The sequence below is a fragment of the Pongo pygmaeus genome, chromosome 1, assembly GCF_028885625.2.
Source record: "Pongo pygmaeus isolate AG05252 chromosome 1, NHGRI_mPonPyg2-v2.0_pri, whole genome shotgun sequence".
Classification (NCBI taxonomy): domain Eukaryota; kingdom Metazoa; phylum Chordata; class Mammalia; order Primates; family Hominidae; genus Pongo; species Pongo pygmaeus.
The window spans coordinates 113,568,451-113,595,231 of record NC_072373.2 but is presented as its reverse complement, the minus strand read 5'-3'; the positions used below and the strand labels follow the sequence as shown (position 1 = coordinate 113,595,231).

General features: G+C 43.6%; 1 protein-coding gene across 3 annotated transcripts; it reads left to right on the top strand.

The window, feature by feature from the left end:
- Nucleotides 1-25,716, top strand: MAB21L3 (mab-21 like 3). Of its 3 annotated transcripts, none has more exons than XR_008494775.2 (8): nt 105-281; nt 847-1,100; nt 9,239-9,379; nt 12,373-12,664; nt 15,734-15,912; nt 16,411-16,605; nt 21,366-23,062; nt 24,711-25,716. XR_008494775.2 is itself a non-coding variant. In XM_054455719.2 (7 exons), the coding sequence occupies exons 2-7, from the start codon at nt 1,053-1,055 to the stop codon at nt 21,597-21,599; spliced, it is 1,089 nt and encodes a 362-aa protein (XP_054311694.1). In that variant the 5' UTR covers nt 1-281; nt 847-1,052; the 3' UTR covers nt 21,600-23,807. The 3 variants fall into 3 exon arrangements, 1 of the variants encoding a protein (XP_054311694.1); XR_008494776.1 differs by lacking the exon at nt 105-281 and adding an exon at nt 421-662; XM_054455719.2 differs by lacking the exon at nt 24,711-25,716 and having other exon boundaries at nt 1-281; nt 21,366-23,807.
- Nucleotides 25,717-26,781: the final 1,065 nt, after the last annotated feature.

Genomic DNA, 26,781 nt, shown 5'->3' with positions numbered 1-26,781 from the left:
ATTTCTTTAGATTGTCTGATAGCAGACTCCGTGATGTTTACCAGCTTCAAGGAGATCAGACCATTGTGAAATTTTTTTTTTTTTTTTTTTTTCCTGTAGTTAAACTAGCCCTGGCCAGCCCAACTGGGGATTTACTGCCTGAGCTGTTTTCCAACATAAGTTTTGCTGGCAAAACCAGACGTGAGTGTTCCCTCGACTCTCAAGGGACCTGTTTACACTGACTTTATTTTTACTGCCAGCTTTCAAGTTGGAAGAGGGAAATTACGTTTAAAGGTCAGCAGGTGAGCAGAAGGATTCCTAACCAGCCATTCCTGTGGGTGTGTGCCTGTGTACACTCTGTGTACGTGTGTGTGCCTGTGTATATGTGTGTGCCTGTGTGTACGTGTGTGCCTGTGGGTACGTGTGTGCATGCTTTTCTAAATGCCAACCGTTGTGCTCTGCGCTGGCTGACAAGACCCGATCACTTGTTTGTGGGCATAATGATGGGTGTCAGGCTGGTTGTTGGGCAGTTTCCTATTTGTTTATTGTAAAGAAGGTAAATCAATCTGTGGGATTTTCTGGATTGGAGAGCAAGAGGTGTTTACTGTCAACAGGATAAGGACGAGGAGATATAACATACTGAGTTCCACGGTGCATCTAGTGTCGGGACAGGAGCATAAAAGGTGGGGAGAAGCCAACTACAGGGTATTTCTGACTTTTAAGTACTTGGGTGGGAAATACGATTTGGAAAATTGCTCTCTGGTCAAAGAACCAGTCAATGTAGCTAACTAAGGTATAATTAGGTTGGACTCAAATTCAATTTTATCAACTCTTCTTTTTAAATTCTTTTTTTTTACTTCCCAAAAGATGACAGATGGATTTTCACAATTTGGAAATAAAAACATGAGTGAAGTGTTCGGAAGGCAAGTCTCTGGTCCATTACACACTTCCAGAAAAACTTAGTACCCAGAGACTCACATTACTGGGAGTGCTATCTACTCACAAGTGTTGCACTCCATTGAGAAAAAAAAAACCAGGAAGTTGCTGTTCTACTCAGGCCTGACCAAGAAGCCATGAAATCCCTTACTGTGGGAGACTTAGAAGATTGCCTACTGAATAAGGTAAGGACAGACCTGGTCTCTCCCATGTAGCCCCTCCCCATTCACACTGCTTCCAAACAAACCTTTGTCCAGAAAGGATCTCAGGCTGTTTCTAAAGACACATAAAATGCTCCTCAGAAAACATACTGTCACCCATAACAATGTTTGGGGGCTTAACATATCTCAGCCTTACTTCTCTTTGAGGGTCCGGTGCCCAGAGACATGCGGGGTATAGAATATAGAATGGAGAGTTGGAATCTGGGGAATGAGGGGGAACTCCAGCCCTGCCACTGACACTCGTGTGGTTGTGAGTCATTTAACCTGCCTGAGCCTTGGCCTTCTTCTCTGTAAAATGGGAATAATAATAGGAGCTTCATGGGGTAATGGAAAAAGAGCTAATGAAATTAAAACTAAGCTTTTTAAAAACTGTGAAAGTACTAGGTTTTTAAATATTATTATATTTTTAGTACACATCAGTTAAGAACTTAATTTCTTCCAGATGGTCTAGATGGTCATGTCAAATGTTAGAACTTAAAGGAAACTTAAATATTATCTAGTTTAAGCCTTTTCATTTACGGATGAAGCTACTAAGGCATGATGTTAATGTTAAAACCAAAATATTTAAATTGACTAAGAAGTAGGCACTGGTCTGCAGTTTTCATGCCTTTACAAGTACAAAAGCGAAGATCATTATCATAGTGATAAGTAAAATGTATTTCTTAGGCAAAACCATTAGGAGAGATAAATAAGGAAAACCTGGGATGATAAGAACTAGAGTAAACAAAGTGATTTCCCATTATTCCTCCCTTTGAGGGCTCTAAGTGGAAGAGATATTGGCTGGCATTTTTTTCATGGGTCCTGTTTTTTTTGTAAGAAAAAACTCCAAAATTTTTAGTGTGGTGTTCAAGTAACTTCAACTGCTCTATCTTTCTACCCTGTGCTCCCCCTGCATTTCCAATAGCAGAAATCCTGAACAGTGTTTGACATGTTGAATCCAGTGTGTGCTCATGTTTTGTTTGGCCTGTAGAATATTTCTAATGTTTTTCACAAACATTTCAAAATAGATTTTGCATAGAAATCCAGATTTCTGTCTTTCCAGGGGAAAAAAATCAGAATATTTGGCAACTACAAGTCCCAGTTTCTTGCCTGGAAACCATGTGCTGGGGCTGAGTGTTTGTTAGCCAGAGCACGTGCTGGCCAATTCTCAGGAGGCTGATCACTCCTGTGTCTGACACTTGCTCCTGGTCCCCACTGCCTCTCTCACGTGTGTCCCCTACTCCATTCCTGTAGGTGGTTGAGTCTCCCATTTCTGCCCAACAAGAACTGGGCCCTGAGCAGGCCAAGGGCCCCAGCTCCTCCTCGCCACTTTTCTGGCTCATATTCATCCTTCAAACTCAGAGTCCACTTTCTAAAGAAAGAGTCCCTGACACCCCAGCACAAAATGATTTTGCCCACATATTCACTCCTGTTATAATTAGTATTACTGGTACCATTTATTTGATCATGAGTTTGTATATCAACTCCTGACACTTTTCTATTATCATCTTGGTTGGCAACTTACATGTCATATCATTTCATTCTTTATAAGGTCAAGGTGCATACAGGATCTCATTTAATCTAATCAACAACTATGTGATGTACATATTGCCTCCGTTTTTACAAAGGAGCAAACAGAGGCTTGTGGAGATTAAATAACTTGTCCAAAATTACACAGCTAAATTGAGAGGGTACTGAAGTTTCAGCCTCGTCTTTTTTACTCCAAAGGCCAAATGTCCTCTGCCAAACTCCTCTATATCTCTGCAAACACATACTAAGCACCTGCTTTGTGCAAAATACTGTGCTACGGTTTGAGGGTAGACCAAGGCCTGAGATGTGGCCTGCTAAATGAAAGAGAAATTTTGGTTTTGGTCTCTAGGATAGCCCTGTCCCATCTGCAGATTTTGTACATAACCCCAAAGGAAGAAGGAGGGAATTTCACATGCAGTCAAGCAAGTGCTTAATAGAATGCGTGGTAGACCGTAAGGGATGCAGTAGAGATTCAACAGATTGCTGGAGGAGCACAGTGCATTAGCTCTGATGGGAAAGGTGTCTTACAGAAAGAAGAGTAGAGACAAAGCCTTGGAGGAAGTGTAGGGTTTTAATAAGTGGAGAAGTATAGGAAAGGTCTTCCAGGCTAAGGGAACCCCGTTCAAACATTCAAGGTGTATTTCATTCCCAGTCACCTTTTTCTTTTGGGGAGGCAGAACAGGGCAGCGGTTACAAATATGGGCTTTGGAAGGCTGCTACCTGTGTTCTGTAACTTACTAACTTTGGGAACCTGGGCAAATTATTTAAATGTTCTGAACTTTGGTTTCCTCATCTATAAAATGGGGATAATCATAGCGTCCACCTTAAAGAATGATGGGTAGACACAAATGAGCCTACTCTTATAAAATACCTTGCACACAGGAAGGACTCAATAATCTTAGTTTCACAGTGGTGCTGCTGCTACAGCTTCTGCTACATTTGGGGGCTGCAAATATTCTGTATGACCCAAGCATTTGATTCATGGAAGAATTAGTCTACAAAGGAAGGGATATGATGGTGGAACGCCTATGGTCTCGTGCATATCTATCACTGGATTTAACTTTCCATTTCTTTACATTATTAGCCCCTGAAAGACAGAGATGATGCCAGTTTTTGTTTTGTTGAAATTTTTCTAACTGATGATTGGATTTCATGCAATTCCAGAATTAAAGGTCTGACTTCTTGTTTTCTGGAAGGAAGTCCTCAGCCTTTTCTTCTCAGTAACACTCATTGGGAATGACATACACATAGGCTGCATGGTCATGGGTGTTACCAGGCCTGTGTGACATTCCTGGCATGCTACTTAGCACCACCACTCTGTCTCTGTCGCAAGGAAGCATATCGGAATGCAAGTGAGTCAGAGTGATATTATTATAGGGGATAACCTTGAATCCCCATAATTTATATTTGAAACAGTAAATTATTCATGAACTTGAGCTATTAATAGCAGCAAATGATTTGTGGGGCAACAATGAGCCTGATGCTGTGGTTAAGGAGGAGGAGGGGAAAGCAGCCCAGGATGGGACATGGACCTGCCACAGCATGGAGACATGCCTGGGAAGAGCAAGGCCCAAACAACATTTGTTTCCATGTTTTGCCATGAACTAAGTTTGGTGACAAGGTTGCCTCAAGGCTGCCTTGAGGCTGCAACTGGTATCTTGCTGGCTTCCTAAAGTTTGAGAGGCAGTAAAGGAATTCCAGGGTTGGGCTTGCAACGGGTGTCTACTTGTGTTAGAGCCTCCATTTTTAGATCACTATACAGCTGCCCCAACCCCACTGCCTGCTTTTCCACACCCTGAAATGAACTTCTTGCTGTATCTGTCTAGGGTGTGGCCAGAATAAGTGGAGAGAAACAGTCTGGGGGTTCTGTGTTGTCACAGCATGAGGGTGACAAGAGGTGTCTGGGACTAAGCCTGGAAACATCCAGCACAAATCACTTCTGGGGCTACCAAATAGCACGGTGATGCTGTGTGGGTAAGAACTTATTGCAGGAAGTGTAGCCAGAGATGTGGGGAGGGACGGGGCTGCCCACCACCTAGAGAAAGAGGCTTCCGCTCTGGTCCCACAGCAGGAGCATCACTGTCTGGCCCTTGCTGCATGACCCTTTGTGCTTGTTAGATGCCAGAACAGTTGCTGATGCCCAAATACATGGAGAGCTAGGACTCCTTATTTCATGAGTCTTGACTTTAAATTGATGGCATTTTTAGGTTCAGGAAGAGGATAAAGGGTAGGCAGTACTTCTGGTACATCAGTACTTAAGGGTGTGGCAAAGTGTGATGGAAAGAAGTGTTGGAGATCCTGTCTAGTTCTACATCTAACTGCCGGTGTGATGTTAGGAAAGCCGCCTTGTCACTCTGGTACTCCATAAAGTCACACCAGACAAGGCAATTTCTGAGGTCTCTTCCATTTCTAAGATCCTGAGTCTAAGTTGCAGCAGAAGTGATGGAGGAAGAAAATTAAAACTGGAATTTGTGGTTCTAGGTCTCAAAAAGCATTATCTTATTCTGACTTTCACCTTTGGCAATCAAAACAGGTCATAAGGGCGAACTAATAACCTGTGTAACAAGTGAGAGATTATAATTGTTTTCCAGGAGTGTGTGATCTTGTCCTGCTCGGTAAGAATTTCACCATCAAATGAGGGCACAATTTGTGGAATAGATTTACAATGAAGTACTTTTTCCAATAGGCTACTCTTCACATGTGTTATGTGCATACATACACACACATGTACATACATACACACAAGCACACACATTCTTAAGCTTCTATTTAAAAATGATTTGATGGTGATGAATTTTTCATTAGTTTATTAACTCAGGAAACAAAATATATATAAATATATATATATAAATATATAGTCACTGCTATGTTACTAACATTCAAGTTCTATGGAATTACATTCGTGGGGCTGGCAGATTCAGGAGGCTAGTCTTGGCCTTCAACACGTTCTGAGAACTTAACTGTCAGAGAATACTATTTCTCAACCACTCTGCCTGCAATGTTCTATCTAGTTAACCCTTGTGTTACTTTTCCCCATTGTACCTGCTCAGACTTCAGGTCCCTGAAGTTGCCTAATGTTCCCTATTCTACCACTAGCTTTATCCATTCCTTATTCCGACTGGAAAATATAGCCCAGTGCTGAAACCCTCTGTTGCTTTTTTATCTTTCTCCAGCTCTTGCCCAGCAAACTCCAATCTTAGCACCTCAGCTCTTACCTTTAGAGGGCTAAGAGGTAGTGGAGAAGATCTCACAGCTGAACTTACTGATATCCCACAGCCTCAGGGACCCAGCCTCAGCCAAGTCTTGATACTGTCTAGTTATCTTTACACATGTACCTAAACAGTCTCTCATTCCTTATAGCAGCTATCTCAGCAGTCTATCGCCTGAAATCTCTTGCCTTCCACTTCACTCTTAGCTCATTAACATCTCCCACTCTACAAAGAACATAGACATCAGACTGGAAATCTCTCTGATTTTCACTGCCCCCTACCCTTTTATCTGTATCTGCATGCACCCTTTTTCCCTTCTTTCTTTCTGCCATACCAAGATAATTCCTCACTCAGGCCTCTGGATGTGCATGACTCCTTTTGGGTGGGAAATCCTTACAAAATGGTTTTGCTCTCTGCTACCTCTTATTTCACCACTGACTCTTTTCTCTCAGCATTTAAACATGTTTACACCTGTGTGTCATTTTGCAAGAAAAAAAGAAAAAAAAAACTGTTCGCATCCCTGTTGTTTTGGTTTTCCCCATAGTAAAAGTTCCTGGGGCCGGGCGCGGTGGCTCACGCCTGTAATCCCAGCACTTTGGGAGGCCAAGGTGGGCAGATCATGAGGTCAGGAGATTGAGCTCATCCTAGCTAACATGGTGAAACCCCGTCTCTACTAAAAATACAAAAATTAGCCAGGTGAGGTGGCACGTGCCTGTAGCCCCAGCTACTCGGGAGGCTGAGGCAGGACAATGACTTGAACTGAGGGGGCAGAGTTTGCAGTGAGCCAAGGTCACACCACTGCACTCCAGCCTGGCAACAGAGCAAGACTCCATCTAAAAAAAAAAAAAATTTCTTGGAGGGGTTGCTTACCTCTGTCTTCACTTGGCTGTCTTCCATTCACCCTTAATCCACATTTAATGTCCACCTCTTCCCCACCATTAATGCTAGTGCCCAGTGTTCCCCCAACACAGCAATCCTATTCTAGCTGTCAGACTCCATGGACATTTGGGGGCCTTAACTCACTCAGGCACTTACTGTTGACTTTGTTCTTGAAATTCTTCCTTTACTTTCAGGACCTCTCACAGTTTATTCTCCCACTTCACCACCTCCTCTAAGGCAATTGTGTTCTAAAAATATCACAGGAACAATTGCACATGCATGAGGAGCACACATTCTTTGTGCGCCTCAGGCCTGGCTCAATACCTGCTATTTTCTCATTCTAGAACAACTTTCATGCCCCCTTTTTCCTAGCTAACTCCTAGTAAGCTTTCAAGATACAACTCCAACACACTGTGCCTCCAGGAAGGCCTCCCAACCTCCAAACTGGATGAAGTATCCTTTTTCTATGTATCCATAGCATCTGTGCAAACCTCTACCTTGCACTAGATTGCAGTGATTTTAATTTTCAGGTCATTTGTCTTGCTTTGTCAAGTTATCTGTAAACCTCGTGGCAACATGTATGCACAGAGCGCAGCATAAAATGGATGTTCCACTCAAATTACTCAAATGGAATTGAATTAAAACACAGACGGGAAGTCCTGTGCTGGAGAGGACCTTTAAGTTTTGGCTTCTAAAACCTTTATTTTTGTCATTTGTTATTTTTTCCCGTAATAGCGTCCCACACTTGTATTCTGTACTCACATTTGTCTTCCTCACTACTGTGAATGCATGGCCGTGTCTATCTTGTGCATTGCTGTGTTCCAGCATGTAATGGTGCCCACCACAGAGGACGTGCTAAACAAACACTTATTGATGAACTGACCATATATGTGCTATACAACGTGTCTACCAATAGGTGCACAGTCACATTCTTATTCTATGAACATATGAAGTTGGCTTGCTGGTTGATTAGAAGTATGAGTGAGGTCTCAGGTGACTGGCCTAGTTGATGACTTAGTTTAGGAAAACAGGAATCTCTTTGACTTGGGCTTTTTTTTCTGGCTGTCGTGATCAGTTTATGGGTGTCTCAAAATGACTCTAGAATATGTAGAAATAGCCATTATACCAAATTCAGAGAGAATATAAAGATTCATGGATGGGCATTAGATTGAGATGTACCAGATATTGCTTGAAATTGGCCCCTGGCTGAAGGAGCCTCTGAAGGAGAGTCTTGCTGTCATGACAGCAGCTTGTATGTGCCTCCTGAGCAAGATGACAAAGTGCCCCCTCCACTTCAGAAAAAAATTTGCAGACCCTTCCGTATCTTATTTGGATTTTTCTGTGTCTCTTCTGGAGTTTACTAAAAGTTCCTTTGTGTTTCCCACAAACATCTATTTCCCTAAACTTTAAGTATCTGGTTAGTGTTGAGTTTTCTATGAGAATTTCCCAATTCTTCATAACTCACTGTGGTAACTGTCTGTCAGCAGAAACAGGCCTTTTCTTAAGGGTCTAGAAGCAAAAGGCAAGGGTGAGTACAGAGGCAAAGAGAACCATCATACTGATGACATCAGTGGGAAGCAGGCTGCTGGGTGCTGATACATGTTAAGCAGTTTAATATTCACACCATGGGAAGCAGGCATGGCAATACCATAGTAGAGTCTCACCATGGTTCACAAAACCCTGTGTGATGATCTGGCCCCTGCTTTCCTTTCCAAACTCACCTCCTATCACTTTCCTTTTGCCGGATCCAACCACAGTGGCCTCGCTGCTAGCCTTAGAGCATTGCCTACGTCAGAGGAGAACATGGAATCTGCTCTCCTAAGCTGTCTTCAGCCTCACTCAAATGTCACCTCTTTAGAGAAGTCTTCTTTGTCCATTGCCCACCCTAACTAAAATAGCTGCCCCTTTATTCTCTAGTCCCTTATCATATTTTATTTTTCTTCATGGGACTTATCATACTTAATATTACATTATACACACACACACAGACACACAGACAAACACAAACACACACACACATATATATATATATACAGGAATACATATATATACACATTTATATGTGTGTCTGTGTGTATAATATCAGGTATGACACTATATATTATAATATTGATATTATATATTACAATTATATATAATATATTATGTATTATATCTACATGTATTCCTATATTTTCAGCCAGAGGGAAAGTATCTACATTGTTCACTGTTGTCTTAATCACTGTTGTGTCCCCAGCACCTGGCCTGGCACCTGCTACATAGTAGGTCCTAGATAAATATCAAATGAATGCATCTGTTACAGAAAAGAACATTGAGGCACCACCAAGTGTCTTCTCAATGGAGTCAGACCTAAATTCATCTCCCCGGCATCTTGGGAAGGCAGGATTTTTGAGGTGAAGTCCCTCAGTCACCCCTCGCTGTACCCTTGTCTCCTCACTCTCTAATGCCGGTACCTTGGGGCGCACAGAGGAAATAACCACCTTTGCTGGTCCCTCTCACACCCAGGTGGACTTCAGGAGCCAGCAGATTTCCCAGGCTATGGAGGAGGTACAGAAAGTCGTTCATCATTTGACCACAAACATCAGCAACCAAGACATTAGATTCCAAGCTGTGCCTTACTCTGACATGTACAATGAAAATATTAAGGTAAGCAAGTCTCTCTGTCTCTAAGTGCCACCAACAGAGCCAGGACACTTGGGCAGGTGAATCTCAGTTTGTGACAGATGCTTACCTCACTCAGAATACTCATAACAATTCTTGTTTTCATAGGTACTCTTAGTTTTTACTATTTACAGCCTCATTTTATACATGTCATTTCAGCCAGCAGCGTGCCTTATGCCTATAATCCCAGCACTTTGGGAGGCCAAGGTGGGAGGACAGCTTGAGGCCAAGAGTTTGAGACCAGCCTGGGCAACGTAGTGAGACTCCGTCTCTATAGAGAAAGAAAAAAAGATAGATGTTATTTCCTTTGAGCCCCCACATTCCTAGATGAGAAAAACTAGGCTTAGAGAAGTCAAATGACTTGATCAAGTCATATCAGGCACTAAAGCCAGAACTCACACAGAGGCTTTTGATTCCAAAGCACATTCCGCTGTCACAATCAAAGCTCAGTTAAATACACATTCATTTATTAAGCACCTACTTAATAGATTGGGGGTGGGGTGGAGGGAACTGAGGGCATCCATAAGAAGACAGTTGAAAGTCATAGTCTGTGGATTGCAGATGGGGAAGGAAGAAAGTAGAAGAGGTGCCACTGAGAAGCTGCAGGAGCAGACTGGCAACCCCTCTCCCTGCTAAAGAATCCCACCCAGTGTAAGCCAATGGGTAACACCAGCATTCAGGCAACACAGTAGTGATGGCAGAGCTGTACACACAGAAACGACCTTACTTAAACCTGTAAACCACCTTGTGGAAAAGACAGTCTGGTTATTTCCATTTTAGAGGTGAGAGAAGTGAGATTCTGAATCATTCTGAATCTCCATTATTCTTTATCTCGATTTTTATTACGCCACATACCTCTTTCACTTTGTATTAAATTTGTATGTATTCATGGCCCATTTCTCACAACAGACTGCACATCCCTTGATTGTAAGGACCAAGTTTACTGTTCGTTTTGTTCCTAGCACCCAGCATGGTGTGTGGCACATGGCAGACACTTAACGTATGTGGAATGAATGAATGAATGAGCAGAAGAATTAGTACCTGAGCAGAAGACCATTGCTGGCCCATTACATCTCAAGGGTGGTGGATGCAAGAACCACCCAAGAGATTCTGGGATTTGTGGATTCTAAAACAGAGTCAGATTGTAGGAAATTAATCCCAGGGTGAAAAAATTATAAAACCAGACTGAATCCTGGAATGCTAGAATATCCGTTGCCCAACTGCACCACCCAGGCCAGTCTAACTTGGACACACATAGACCAGTGACTAGAAATAGAGACATTACATTACTTTTCTTAGCACTATACCCAAGGAAATTTCCTTCAGTGGTCCCACTTAGAATTCATAGCTTAAAATATATCTTGCATTTATATATGTCATGTCTTACATATGAAGTTTTGAAAATAGCTACAGCATAGCATATAAAATTGCTTTTAACTTAGATCAAAATCAACAAGTTTTTGTTTGTTTTGCTTTTTTGCTTGTTTTTTAAAGATAGGGTCTCATTCTGTCACCCAGGCTGGAGTGCAGTGCTGCGATCATGGCTCACTGCAGCCTCAACCTCCCAGGCTTAAGTGATTTTCCCACCTCAGCCACCTGAGCAGCTGGGACTACAGGTGCAAATGCCACCATGCCTGGCTAATTTTTTTATTTTTATTTTTTGTAGAGATGGATTTCATCATATTGCCCAAGCTGCTCAACAAATATCTACTAAGCACCACTTATATGACTGTCAACATGATAGTTGTGCTTTTGAATTCACATGAAAGTGAATTGAAATAATGTACAGATCTGAAATTCCGGGGACTTTAGATGTTTTTCCTCTTTTTAAATCCAGCTGCCTTTCTATGGGTACCAGAAGTCATATGGGTACATCATCTAAAACATCAAACTATTGTTTTCTTAGAGTTAGACAGAACCAGCTGGAGCTGATTAGGGCTTTCCCCCTCAATGGGTCAATGACTGGCCCTGGGCAAGAGTTAACTAAATTCCAGGTCAGAGCTTTCCAGGAGGAGGAGGCAGCTGACTCACAGCCGAAGGTGTGCGTGCAGTGGGACATGGTCAGAGTTCAAGCTTGTTTGGCTGCTCTGTTTCCCCACTTGTTCTATCTCTTGGCTGCCGGTCTGCCTGCTTTCCCCCAGTCGTTGCTTCACTGGTTCCTGGAGAAAGGGGTTAGGTAGGTTCTGATTGTTTGCTTTTTTTCTTTAAGCTTAGAATCATCTCAACAGCTCACATTGTCTCAACAAATAAGCTTTCATTTTGCCTTTATTTTGGAAGGGTTAGTCATGAACACTGACCATGGGTCATTAGTACAGGCCAAAAAAAAAAAGGAGATATTTTACAAAATCTGTTACCTCCCCTCCTGTTACTTCCCACCTTTTATTTGTGTCAAAACATTCACCATTCCATGTCATTCATTGTTGGCTGAGTGCCAGCCCAGGGTAGAGAAATAATAACTGAACAAGCTGTCCAAAGACCTAAACTCAAATTCTGACTCTTCTACTTACTGGTTGTGTGTCCCTGAGGAGATCTCCAAGCCCCTCTGCATCTTGGATTCCTTATCTGGAAAATGGCAACAAAGCTCACCTTACTGTGTGATTGTGAAGTTGAAATGGTCAAATGCATTAGAATTACAGTGTTGCGTCTGCATGGAACTCAATGTGTACTCATTCTTCTTTCTCAAACCTTAAGCCTCCTCTGGAGTTCCTTGTTTAGTTCACTGTCTTTACTTGTATATTCATGAGATAATAAACTCAGCAAGTTAATTTACTTGCCCGAAGTATTTACAATGATTCAGTAGCAGAACAAAGAGGTAATCCACTTGTAACACCCAGGTCGAGGTCTCTGTGTATCTGGTCACACTGCTGAGGGTGGAGTGGTTAACAGAGCTGCCTGGCGAGACAGGTCGGCTCCCAGGACTTCCGTTACCTCCTGAGTCTGTGAATTCATGCTTGTTTTCAATCCTTTCCTGACCCTAGGTTTTGGCCCCCAGTCAGTTCCTCATCACAGTCCCAATAAAAGGCCTGGCCGGGTACAGGGAGGCCAGGGAGCAGCGCTGGCGGTACTACACCCTGCAGGGCACCAGGCTGCCCTGCCCGTTGCGGGACCCTGAGGGTCTGCAGCAGTGGCTGGAGGTGGAACAGTTTATGAAGAGCCTGTGGCAGTGGCACGAGACAGATGTGACCATCGACGGAGACATTGTGCCCGCGAAGGTCCTCCTAGTGTTCCGGAAGCTGGTGGAAAATGCAATTAGAACCTGTCACCTCTCAGGTGAGCTGATCAGGAACAAGTGCAAGGGTAATTGCTGGCATTCCCCTTTTGCTCTATAAAACCTCTGTTTGCGTATTACCTGCAGCTCACAGCCTACATTTGAGAAAATAATCATGTGCTCTTCACATTTATTTAATCTTCATAATATGAATCAGCTTTTTTTTCTTGCTGTTGATGCGCAGAAGATTGGAATTCATACTAACAAAATAGTCTCGTGGCTTTAAGAAAGTTACTGTGCTGGCATAGATATAAAATGCTGTGGATTATACACCTTAACCAGGCTTAAAAACTTAAGCGTTTTTTTTTTTTAAAAAGCAAATTATTCACAAACCCCAGGTCTTCTTTATTAGCACATTTCTACTGCAGCACCTCCATCTGACTGCAGTACCACAGTGTACTGAGATTCCACATTTGGAAACCACTAACTTGTACCAAAGCACAAAATCCAGGCGCCATAAAGAACTAAGTTTGACAACTCCAAAGTCTTAAGCTACTGTACAGCATATGCATAAACACACACACACACACACACACACACACACTCCCTTTTTGTTCACGCAAAGCAAAAAGGTGAATCTCAAACTGGAAAGAAATGGCTAATTTTCTTAATTTATAAATCAATAAGAAAAAAGATGAGCTCACCAATAGAAATAATTACCAAAGAAAACGAATCACAGAAAAAGAATACAAATGGCTTGCAAAAATAAGAAAAGGCGTTCCATCTAATGTATATTTCAATGTATATTAGAATATACCTAATGTTGGGTGCATTAAAATACCTAGCAAGCTAAAAGAAATGAAAAGTTTGATCATGCTTAGTGTCGAGTGGGCATGGTGAAATGGGTATTCTCATGTTGTTATTAGAAGTGTAAATTGGTGTCTCCTTTTTAAAGGGCAAGTTGTCTATATTTTGTTTTTATAATGTGCTTACTTGACAATTCAACAATTCCAGTTCTAGAAATATATTTCTACAAATACACAAAGAAATATGCACCAGGATATTCTCTGCCATAGGTTTTATAATAGTAAATAGCTAGAAGTAATCTAAATGGATAACAAAGGAAAATTGGCTAAATTAAATTATGCTATCTCTGCCTACTGGACTACTATGCAGCCTTTAAAAAGAACAGGCATATGCCCATGCATACATACAGAGCTATGAAAAATGCATGTGCTAAATAGTTAAGTGAAAACCAAACTGCTAAACAATATGAGATTCCACCTGTGTGAAAATAAAAGGATGTATTCATACATATATTTGCTTGTCTAGACAGAATAGTTCTGAAAATTTCCATAATGGTAATAGTTTATGTTTAATAGATTTTTTTACTAAGTAGAATAAGTTTCATGGGTTATTTAATTTAATCCTCATAACCACACAATACAGTAAGAATTCTTTTCCTACCTGTTTTAGAGATGAGGAAACTGAGACTTAGAGAGATTAAGTCACTTCTGAAGGTCACACACCTCGTAAGCAGAGCCAGCTGCAGGGCAGGTTGTGGGCCGGCAGGCTGGCTGCAGCATGGGCTCATCTCTTACGCTGTGCGACATTATTCATAGTGAAAGTGCAAAGCAGAGATTCAGAATGGGCAAGGTTTATGAGGCGCTTTTAGTAAATAATGCTAAAGTGCCAGTTGTCATGTTCCTGTCTGGGCAGCTCTGATGAGATGCAGACAAGCCCTTTATCCCCACCCTGGCCAGGTGAACAGCCTAACACAATTAATGTGCTTCCATTTTCTTCTCTGTGCAAGGAAATGCAAAATAATAGATTCCAATCTATTTCAAGAATCAGGATGAGCAAATAAGAATGAATAGATCCTGATCTATTCAAGACTGCTTATCTTTATCTGCAGTGAAGGCAAACAAACAAAAACTGTACCTTTTGAAAGAAGAAGGAGCAAATTGGAAATGAGGAAATTATAGTATGTGAGCTGGAAAACTACAAGATGCGTTAGTTTTCTCTTCTTCTCTTTGCCTGGTTGGAAAACGAGGCAATGGAGACTTCTTTCAAATCACTCAATCCTCTGAAACAGTGGCTGTGACGTGCCTTGATGTATTTTGTGGTTACAGGGGTTTCTGATGATAGATACCTCTGAGGCTTGGCTGGCTGAGTGGATGGTAAAAACAAACACCATCCAAGAGACTGAGGCTCAGATAAAAGAAAGGTGAAGATGAATTTCACCAAAGGCACATGCATAAATAAGGAGGCTGATGCTGTCCCTAACCAGTGTCAGAATATCTAGGTGAAGAGGGAAAAAAAAATGGCATTAGCCTTCCCTATGTTTGCATTACTCTGAAAACCAACATTTAGATATTTGGGTGGAATGGAGAAGGATACAGAAAAATAGTTAGGTTTCATTTTACACTAGCAAATACAGAAGGTCCCCAACTTGCCATGGCTCAACATACGATTTTTTTACTTTACAAGGGTGCAAAAGTGATACATGTTTAGTAGAACCCATACTTCGAGTACCCGTACAATCATTCAATGAATTCCATGAGATATTCAACACTTTATTATATAATAGGCTTTGTGTTAGATGATTTTGCCCAACTGTAAGTTAATGTTAAGTGTTCTGAGCACTTTTAAGGTAGGGTAGGCTAAGCTATGATGTTTGGTAGGTTCGGTGTATTAATACATTTTCAACTTACAATATTTTCAGCTTCATCAGGATGTGACCTCATCATAAGTCAAGGAGCATCTGTACTACACTTTTTCTTTTTATTCTATGGCTTTTACTTTCAGTTGAGCCTCCTGAAAAGAATCTATGAATTTAAAAGAAAAGGTACCACAAAAGCCTTGGGGTTGGGGGAGAAAGAAAAACCCACCAGCAATGAGACTTCTTAGTAATGTTCCGACACTGGCTAGCTGACTAATCGTCTGGTTTTGATGTCAAAACCTTGACGTGCTACAGGCATTGTGATCCTTCACGTGCTACAGACATTGTGAAAGTTGCCGCAGCAGTTGCAAGGTGCTGGTCAGAGCAACTGCTCACAAATTTCTTGTTTGAACGCTTGTAATGTGCAAACCTTTTTCTTCTCCTTATCCATTTGGTCATTTCCCATCAGGTAAGGTCAGCATGCTAGGAAACCGCTCTGCAGTTTGGGTTGCTGTGGAAACAGCCGCATATCAGGTGGAACTGGAGCTGGTCCCCGCAGTGGAGATCCCCACCACCTGGTCCAAGAAAGCCCGGTGGCCTCGATGTCTGCAGCGCTGGCCTTCCCAAGAGACAGTGGAGTGCATCAAGGTATCAGTGGGCGGGACCCAGCTCGCCAGAGCAGTGATGCCAACAGCTTAACCAATCACAGTATTACTGACTGCCAATGAGTTTCCGAAGGAAAGTTGAGGTGTCACTAGATCAGCAGTTCTCAGTGTGGGCCCTGCAGCAGCGTCACCTGAGAACTTGTTAGAAATGCAGCTTCCTGGGCCCCTGCTCTGGACCTGCTGAATGAGACCCTGTGAACAGGGCCCAGCAATCTGTGTTTTAAGAAGCCCTCTGGGTGATGTGATTCTGATGCATGCTCAAGTTGGAGAACTGCTGCAGGAGAGGAAGTGGGTACCAACTTCTAACTGTCCACATCCAAGGTGGCTTGTGGTCTCCCTGGCACCCCCTTCTCATCCTCATGTAGGATGTGCTGTCTGCCTGGTAACAAGTTCCCCAGACCAGCAGACTGCTTCCGAAATGGCTTTCTACACCAGTGAGCATTGTTCTTCTTATTTCCCAATATTTTTCTCTTTCTTCCAGTCGTTTGGGTTTAACTTGTTGGCCTGTTCAAATTATCACTGGCAGCTGAGCTTCCTCCGTGCTGAGCAGGTGTTACTGGAACAGCTGGATGAAGATGGGGGCTGCCGTAGGAAGTGTTTTCAGGCCATGAGGCAGCTGAAGGAGGACGTCTGGTGCCCAGGGAACAGGCCAGTCATCACGTCCCACCATCTGCAGGTGAGTGTGGGGCAGGTTGGAGAAGACCGAAGGGCAGCTTTGGATAGGTCATTCTTCCTGTGGCCTCTGTAGGTCCTGGCCAGAGCCACTCAGAAGGGGTGGCATGTGTGAAAAATTCAGGATGAGGCTCTAGTATCTATATTTGCCATCCAACAAATTACTACTTATTATGGAAATATGTAAACTAGCACCGCATGGGAGTCCACAACACCCCTGCCCAGGGTAAAATTTCCTCCCTCCCTTCCCTTTTCCAATTCTCTTCTCTCCCACTTTTCCTCCCCTCTCACTTTTATTTTACCCACCAAACCAACCTGAGTGCCCACTAGGTGCCAGAAACCCTGCTGAGGTTCAGAAATGAATCATAAAATGTGGTTTGTGCCTCACACTTTGATGGCTTTGTGTTTGCACCAGTCTTCAAACCCACTGCAGCCTATGCACACCTGCTCATGCAGACAGACCCACTAACACAGAGGGGACCAGGAAATGCAACACAGAGGTTACCACACACCTCTTTCCAGGGTCCAAATCACCAGGCAAGGATCTTCCCTTGCTCTGCCAGCCCCTGCCTCTCCTTGCCCTAAACCCAACAGTACACATTCATTCACGCCTTCACTCACTCATTCAGCAAGTGTTTATTGAGATTACTCTGGGCCAGAGGCCTGCCCCAGTACCTGCTATGGGCTCAACCTCTGCAGGCACAAAGGTGAACAGACACAGATGTGGTTCCTCACTCATGGCACTTCTGGTCTAGCATGGGAGATAGACATGGGTCAGGCAAGTCAGTGGGTGTGTGTACAATCACACAGTGAGGAAGCACTGGAAAGGGAGGAGTATGGCTCTGTGAAGGCTCAGAGCAGCAGAGCCTGACCTGGACTGGGCAGTCAGGGGGGCCTCCCTGGAGAGAGGGCCTTTGACCACCCTCCCGACTCCCTCTTTCTCAAATTGTGAACCACACAGAGTGAAGTGTACTCTCATGTAGCAGCTCTGTGCAGCCTGCTGGGGTAGGGAGGTAGGAGACTCTTGCAGGACACCCCAGCCCAGCCCAGCTAGTGTGGGTCTAGGAGCTTCAGCCCTCCTCCCTGGCCCCAGAAAGGATGGACTCCCTTTCTACTCAGGTAAGCACAGGTCCCTGGGGCAGTCACCTATCTGTGAGGTGCCTTCCTCACATACCTGTTCCTCCTCTCATTCGATGGACAAAACTGTCTTCCAGGCACATGTTACTCTGCCTGCTTTAAAGTAACTTATTGAAGGACAGATACCACATTGGTCTTGTCCAGCTGGCATGCTGACCTAACTCGATGCTCTTATTCATTGGGAGAAGGTGAACAACACCCCCAGTATCTCTCCCAATGCTTTGTACATAGTAGTGCATTAAATATTTGTTGAGCAAATGAATGAGTGGCTTCACATCTTACTCAACTTTTCTTTTTTTTTCACACAAAATCACTAACCTTGCTTCACCTTCTTATCTTTCCAATAACCTGTCCATTTTGACCTGTGGAAGAATCTGTTAACATCTCATTCACATGCACTGGGGCTTCTCTCTGGAGTTCCAACATTCTCAACGTGTCCCAGGCACACTCCCCTGAAAACACGCAGGCTGTTCTCCTGGATGGAGGGCATGTGCTTGCAGAAGATACTTTAATTCTTTCTGTGGATTTAGCTTCTCTTGCTTTCCTTTATACAGGCCACACTAGAAGAGGCAGAGCTGAGACACAAACTCAAGTCTATCTCATATCAAAACCTCATAACCTTAACGACTGACTTTATTACCTCTCAATTAAGAAGGATGGAAATACCATTCGGTAACATGAATATTTCAGGCAGGATTGAATGGGGCCACCATGGATCTCCCAGCCCATGGCTGCTTGCAAATCTGTACTCCCCACAAGGGCTGACTTCTATTCTGATGGCTCCTAAGTCACCTAGTGGATTTTAAGGCAACTCCTTAAGGATTCTCTGTTTCAATCCTCCCTGACCCACCTGCATGGCACAATAGAATTGGGCATCCTCAAGGATGGGCATTTTTTTTAAGTGGGCTATTTCTGGAGTAAGATAAACAGAAAGTACTAACTGCCTTTTTCTCTGGTCTTCCACCCTTAGTCCACAGACAGAATTATCTCCCATTTAGGCATCCCCACCCTTGAAATGAATGTGGCTGGTGATAAACGTGGTGCTAGACACCATGCCAGTTGATGACTTAAGTGTGCTGGATCCTTGCCAAGTCTTCATTTTGGGGAAAGTGGAAGAAGTTGGGTGCAAAACAGCATTAGGAAGCTGTGTCACTCAGCCTCGCCTCACCTTAAGTCTGACACTCTCTTACAAGGCCCTCACCTTCTCCAAAAAGGCTCTGCCCCAAGACTATTTCATGTGAAGCAAAAGCTTATCTTTTATTGCCTTATTTATTCCTAAAACCCACTCGAAGTACATTGGCTTGCTTATAATGAGCTTAACTGCCCCAGTTTGCTTAGGGAGATAAAAGCTTAATTAACAAGAGGAATTAACATTTTTTCTGGTATCTAGGTTATCTTCACTTGCATGAAATTATCTCTAACTCATTTATTCACAATAAGGTAATCTAAATACATAGTTGCTATGAACTTACAATTGCTCTAAAAAATAAAGACTATATAAAAATAACTCAATATCTAAATCATAACAATGGATAATTCATTAATTCACTTATTCAATAAATGTTTATTAACTTCCTCTCATGGGCTAGCCTTTGCTGGGTACTGGGTAGCTTAATAGTGAATAAAAATAGGCATCATTCACTGCTCTCATAAAGTTTATAATTCAGTAGGGGAAATGATAAAATTAATCACATAAATATAAAAACTACTAGTGTTGTCACTGCTTCTTATGAGAAGTACATGGCTAAGAGAGTGTGCAATGGGTGTACTAAGGAAATTTGATCTGATGGACAAAGAAGGGAAAGAAGTGTGCCCTATGCAGCCGAAGCAGGATGTGCAAATGCTCTGTGGTAGAAGGGAGCATGAAACGGCTGGTGTGGCTACATGAAGAGAGCAAGGGAGGACACGGGTCAAGATGAGTCTGGAAAGGAAGGCAGGGACCAAACCTTATAAACCACACCACGTTAAGGATGATGTTTTTAGCTAACAAACAATGGGAAGACCTTGGGTATTTTATTTATTTATTTTTTTGAGACGGAGTCTCGCTTTGTTGCCCAGGCTGGAGTGCAGCGGCATGATCTCGGCTCACTGCAAGCTCCGCCTTCTGGGTTCATGCCATTCTCCTGCCTCAGCCTCCCGAGTAGCTGGGACTACAGGCGCCCGCCACCACGCCTGGCTAATTTTTTGTATTTTTAGTAGAGATGGGGTTTCACCGTGTTAGCCAGGATGGGACCTTGAAGTATTTTAGATGAGAAGGGAAGTAGATGTATATTGGCAGCAGTGTGGATGGTGATAGTTTGGATGGTGGCAAGAACAGGGATGGGCTGATGAGATCGCTACTGCAGAGGTCCAGTGAGATGTGGAGGCAGCGTGTAGGGGGATGGTAGAATAATACTGGAGGTGAAGGTAAATGGGTAGACTCGAGAAATACTTAGACAAGAGGATTACAGCACTTGACTGGGGGCGGTAAGGGAGAAGGACGACTCCTAGGTTTCCGTGTTGCACAACTAGCTAGTTAAGCAACTCTGGAGGCAGATCAGGTTTCTGCAGGAAGAGCAGGGGTTCAGTTTGGACATGTTGGGACTGAGATAACTTTCAGATACTCAAGAGATACATGGTAAGCAGGTCACAGAAGTCTGGGCTGGAGACACAAATTTGCAAGTCATTCATATGTAGTGAGAATTAGAGCTGCTGTTGTGGAGGCAACATAGAGCTGAGGAATGAATGTAGAGTGAGAGGAGAAGAGGGCCTAGAATTGAACATCCAGAAACTCCACCTCTCAAAGGCAGGCCAAGGAGTATAAGCCTGCCACGGAGGCGCTGTAATGCTAGGAGAAAAAACCCAGAGAGTAGATTGCTTGGAAGTCAAGTGAAGGATGGCTCAGGAGGGAGGGTGTGGGCGAGAGAACCAGGTCTGCCTAAAGGTCAGGTAAGGTGCAGGCTGACAAAAGCCTATTAGATTTAGAAACATGGAGATCACTGGGCCCTGACGAGAGGAGCCTTTGAGGATTAATGAGAGAAGAATCCATATTGGAGCAGACCGAGGCAAGAAATGGGAGGAGAGGAAATGACCACAAATAATAGAGCCGACTCTCCAGAAAAGCCTAGATTTGCAGAGGGAAGAGTGAGGGCAGGAGGCAGATGTGGGGTTGGGGTTGCAGGAGAGCTTTCAACTTGTGAAAAGCAGTTGAGGAAAAGGGTAATCAGTCATATACAGTTCCTGGAAGATAGGATCCGGGGCCCTGTGGAGGGATCAGCCCCACAGGCAGAAAAGGCAGAAGCAGGGAGGAAGAGAGGAGGGTGCCACAGAAGGCAAGATCTGTCTGGTTTGGGAGGATGAGGGGTTCCATTTTCCCTGTAAAGTAGGAGGCAAAGACATTGCCTGGAGTAGTGACCATTGGAAATGTTGGAGGAGAGTGAGGGAATAGATTAGGGAAGAGGTGTGGGAGACCAGCTGATAAACCGAAGGCCCACCTGAAGTTGGGGATTGTGAATTCATGGTAGATCCAGTCTGCCCAGGCAACTCTTTTCTCCCTCCTTCCAAGGCCACATAAGCTCAATAATTGTTTCCAAGCTATCCTCCTCAATTGCGTGAAACAATGTCTGACAGCACTTCTCCCTTCCACAGACTGTGCTCTTTTGGACCTGTGAGAAATATCCCCACTTTAAAGACTGGCAGGTCTTCAGCAAAGCGTTTCTGCGCCTGGTGAGGAAACTGCACAAGTGCGTGAGCCAGCACTTCCTGAAACACTATTTCGTCCGGAACAGCAACCTTTTTCAGTGCACCAACCCGATTGAACTGGACACTGTGGCCCAAAAGCTGGCCACCTTCCTGAAGAACCCCCAGATCGGCCCGCCCTGATGGTTGCCCCGGCCTGGGAGGCTCTTGGACATTTTATTCTGGCTTAACCTTGTTCTTTGGATGGTTCCTCAGTCAGATGCCAGGATCCTGCCTAGGAGAAAGGCCACGAATGGCAGTGGAAATTACATCAAACCAGTAACACTTCAGCAGGGGGAAAACTGTGCCCCAGGATGTCTGGCCCAGGCCTCCCTGGAGCCCAGCAAGCATTTCCGCCCTAGCTACCTCTCCTGGAGACAGCTCTCATCAGGCTTCCCCAGGCACAGATTTGGAACTGGTGACAGTTCTGAACTTAGTTTCCCTTGTTCAGGCTCTGATCGTCTCACAGTGAAGATGGAGACAGAACCCCTGGAAGTCTGGACATGAGCCTGCTGGCCAATACTGTGCCCAGCCCACTGATCATGGGCACATTCTCTTGCCATTTGTAAAATGGGAATGTTAACGTGCCTACCTCTGAGCAGGGCTGTGTGCCTATGAAACTGTGCTGGCACCTTTTCAAGGGGAAGGCATTGGATCAACACAAAGTGTTCCTGGTTGATTGAGTAGCTGGTGTTTGCATCCTGGATCGGTACCCACAGCACTGACGCAAAATTGCACCTGATGAGTTAGCGAGCCTGTGCTTCCTTGCTGCCCTCCAGCTTCCTTAGCATGTGGGTCAGTGGCTCCTGATGTTCTGTCTGCTTCCCTGTCATTCTCTAAGCAGGGAGGGGAGTGGTTTTGATGATAAGTGTAAGTCAAAGATGAAAGTACAGCTCTTGGCCTGATCCCAACCATAGCCCTCTCTTTGCTTCCCATGCCATGGGCCATGGATGGAACTTCCTTATGTATTTATGTAAATAACCTAGTACTATGATCTACATGGAGTGACCTTAGGTGTCTGTCACCGCTCAGTGTGTTCCTTTGCTCACTTCATTCACTCACTCACTCATTGACAAATAATACTCATTAGGCACTGGGAACACAGCAAAGAGCAAAGTGGATGAGGACCTCCCTCTGGGGATGCCACCTAATGGTGGAGACAAGAAATGAACGACAGATAAACACGCACAGTTACTACAGACGGAAGCAAGTGCTCCAAAGGAAATAAACAGAATGTTGAAGTAGAGTCCACAGAAAGGTCCCCGAAGGATGAAAATGCAAATAGCTGAAAGGGAAGGAAAAGTGACCAAAGGCAGGCATGGTGGGGCTGGCATGAGTCAGAGCACCTGGCCTTGTAAAGCCAGGAAGGAATCAGTATTTTATTCTAAGATCAAAGGTGTGACATTTGGCTTCTCCAGAAGCAGAGGAGTATCACGATCTGACTGCATTTTAAACAATTGTTCTGGTAACTGCATGAAGAAGGTCTGGGGACTCACACAGGAGCTGGGCACTGAGCGCTCTTGGGCCACCCATTTGGAATTTCACAGAGGCCCACAAGGCAACATATTCTGTGTGGCACAACTGATCAGGAATTCTAGGAGTTCTCGGTGAGATCAATGTTTTTTTTCTGGCGTTTATGTAATGCTTCTCAACTCAAGGGGCTCCTTTATTACTTTTGAATGTTTTTGCCCAAATGTCTATACCAAAGATAAATTTCTAAAGCATGAACTACTGATTTTGTTTTCATGAAAATTCACATTTGAAAATGAAAATGATTACTTTTCAAAAGTACTGTAACCAAATGGTGGGGTCCCTAGGCTATCGTTTAATAAGTAATGATTTTAAAATATTGAAAAAAATATTTCCAAACCAACAATGAGTTTACAATTTTTGAAAACATGAAGGCCTGGTGCAGTGGCTCATGCCTGTAATCCCAGCACTGTGGGAGGCTGAGACAGGAGGGTCACTTGAGACCAGGAGTTCAAGACCAGCCTGGGCAACATAGCCAGACACTGACACCCCGTCTCTACAAAAAATTTAAAAATTAGCCAGATGTGGTGCTCAGGAGGCTGAGATGTGAGGATTCCTTGAGACCAGGAGTTTGAGGCTTCAGTGAGCTTTGATCGTACCACTGCACTCTAGCCTGGGTGACGGAGTCACCGGGAGGGAGACCCTGTCTCTAAAAAAAAAATTTAAAAAGAGCATATAAAATGATGAACAAACTAACATTTTGTTAAATCATCAAAAATTTGTATTCTAATTCTCATATTCTTGTATTTTAGGAAACATCATTTTTGAAAAGGTGGCAAATGTAATAAGTTTTTAAATTTAATCTCAGCCAGGCAGGGTGGCTGAGGCCTGTAATCCCAGCACTTTGGGAGGCCTAGGTGGGCGGATCCCTTGAGGCCAGGAGTTCCAGACCAGCCTGGCCAACATGGTGAAATCCCGTCTCTACTAAAAATGCAAAAATTAGCGAGGCATGGTGGTGGGCACCTGTAATCCCAGCTACTTGGGAGGCTGAGGCAGGAGAATCGCTTGAACCCGGGAGGCGGAGCTTGCAGTGAGCCGAGATCTTGCCACTGCTCTCCAGCCTGGGCGACAGAGCGGGACTCTGTCTCAAAACAAAACAAAACAACCATCTTAAGCAACTTTTAAAACAGCTACACAGTCACAGAATGCTAAAAAGTGAAAACTGACCGTAACATTGGTTCAATATGTGTGTATGTGTGTTGAGAGAGAGGAACTGACGTGCGCCACAGTCTGATTCCGGTAGATTCTTTCCGTCTTTCCCAGGAGATCTGCTGGTTTTGCAGGAAGCAGGGCTACCCGCAGCTTCCTGCGTATTCCCAATTTTTGCCAGCAGAGGGCAGCAAGGGAACACATATGAAAGGAGCCAGGTCCCACCCATTCTCGTCCTCGGAGCCCAGCAGGTGTCACCCTTCTCAGCCCGTAACTTACACCTGGTCCCTCCAGAGCAAGGATGAGTGGATTCCAGCTCATGCCAAATTGTTGACCTTTCCTGCCATTTTAGCCGAGATTTACATCTTTCTCCTTAAAACTCAGATTTTAAAACGGAGCCTATGAGAGGACCGTCCATCCGGGCTCCCGGGGCATCCAGCTCCATTCTGTTTCCTGGGACAGATTGCAAAGCTCAGAAAAGCCAGAGAATATTACTCCTTTATTCTGTTCTGTTTTTTTGTTTTTTTTTTTTTTAAATTCTCCAAAAAACCATTCCATCCTTCTTCACTCTTCCAGGCCCAAGACTAGGTGTGTAGAGGAATGATTGGTTTTCAGCCACCGCAGTTGACCTGCCTGTGTCTGCATCCCAGTTCTGATGCCGAGGAGCTGCATGACCCTGGCAAGCTTTTTGACCTTTCTGTGTCTCTAGTTCCTTCTCTCCAAAATGGGCATTGTGATGGCCAGAATTGTGTCCACCACAATTCATAAGTTCAAGCTCCAATCCCCAGCACCTCAGAATGTGACTGTATTTAAAGAGGTGATTAAGTTAATAATAAAGAGGTGGTTAGCTGATTCAGTCTGACGGGTGTCCTTAAAGGAGAGGAGATTAAGCACACAGAGAGATGCCAGGGATGTGCACGCGCAGAGGGCAGCCACCCACAGACCAAGGAGAAAGGCCTCAAGAGAAGCCAACCTGTCCACACCTGCTCTTGGACCACCAGCCTCCAGAACTGGGAGAAAATACATTTCTGTTATTTAAATCACCTAGTCTGTGGTATTTTGTTATTTTCCTATGGCCCTAGGAAACTGTTACAGGCATCATAAAAGACTATATACCTCATAGTGTTAATGAGAGCAACGAATGGAATGATGGATGTAAAAGGCTCTTAGTTGAGTACCTGGCATGGGATAACTGCTGAACAAATGTTTTCATTTTAGATGCCTACCCCTCGTGCTATTTGCCCATCTCTACCATTCCTAATAACTATACCAGACCACAGATAAATTCTTTGTAAATTTCTTTATATTGTAAAGAAAATATAAACCATCACAGGGGAAACATGAGAAAATTTCACTGCAAATTCTGTAAGTCCATTCTCCCCTTTGTCCCTCTTGCTAAAATATAGAAGGTATCTCCCTGAAAGGCCAATTTCTCCACGTGTGACAGCTCAGATGCCTCCCAGCTCTTCAGTCTTTCCATTTATTTCCTGTAGTTTCCTCCACATCCTCCCGCAATGGCCGCTTCACTCTCTTCTCCCCTTTACTGCCCAGCTTCCTGAGTTACTATACGTGTGTTTCCACCTACTTGCCTCATTCACTCTTTTTTTTTTTAAATTGTGAAATATATTTATACATGTGAGAATCTACCCTATTTAAAGAATAATAATAAAGCAGGCTGGGCGCGGTGGCTTACACTTGTAATCTCAGCACTTTGGGAGGCTGAGGCAGGGGGGTCATGTGAGTCCAGGAGTGTGAGACCAGCCTGTCCAACATGGCAAAGCCCCCGTCTCTACCAAAAATACAAAAAATTATCCGGGCGTGGTAGTGCACGCCTGTACTCCCAGCTACTTGGGGAGGCTGAGGTGGGAGAATAGCTTGAACCTGGGAGGCGGAGGTTGCAGTGAGCCAACATTGTGCCACTGTACTCCAGCCTGGGCAACAGAGTGAGACCCTGCCTCAAAATAATAATAATAATAATAATAATAATACACCAATATACTGTATCTTGGTGAAAAATAGCACATTGTCAGTATATAGAATTCTTGTTGTTTCCCCTTCCTTCCCGCGGCCTCCTTCCTCCAAGACATAGGTAATCGTAGGTATCCCAAATTTTATGTTAATCATTCTCATGCTTTTCTTTGTAGTTCTACTTCCTACCATATTTCATTGAACTTAAGCTCCCAACATTGTAAGATGCATTATTATTTCACCTCTAAGAAAGAGATTCACAAAATGAATGGTTTGGTTACAAAATTTTGGTTACAAAATGAATCTCAATTTTGAAGTGTTTGTAATGTCAAAAAAAAGAGACATGGCTTAGAATCAACAAAATAAGATCTGCATGCATCCCAAATTGTGTTTTTAGTTTTGACTGTTTCATTTATCTAAAGGCTTTACATACATGAAATCATACTGTAAAAGTCTTCTGTGATTGTTTCTCATGTCCACAGAGAAACAATCTTTTGAGATTGTTTTTATGCTTTTGAGACTCCCATGTGTGTCTTCATGTAGCAGTCGTTTATTCCTTTTCACTGATGAATAATATTCCACTGTGGGAATCTGCTGCTACACTTTATATATTCTTGTTACTGTAATTGGACATTTGCATTGTTTCTAGTTTTTGTGATTTGAATGATGTTTTTATGGT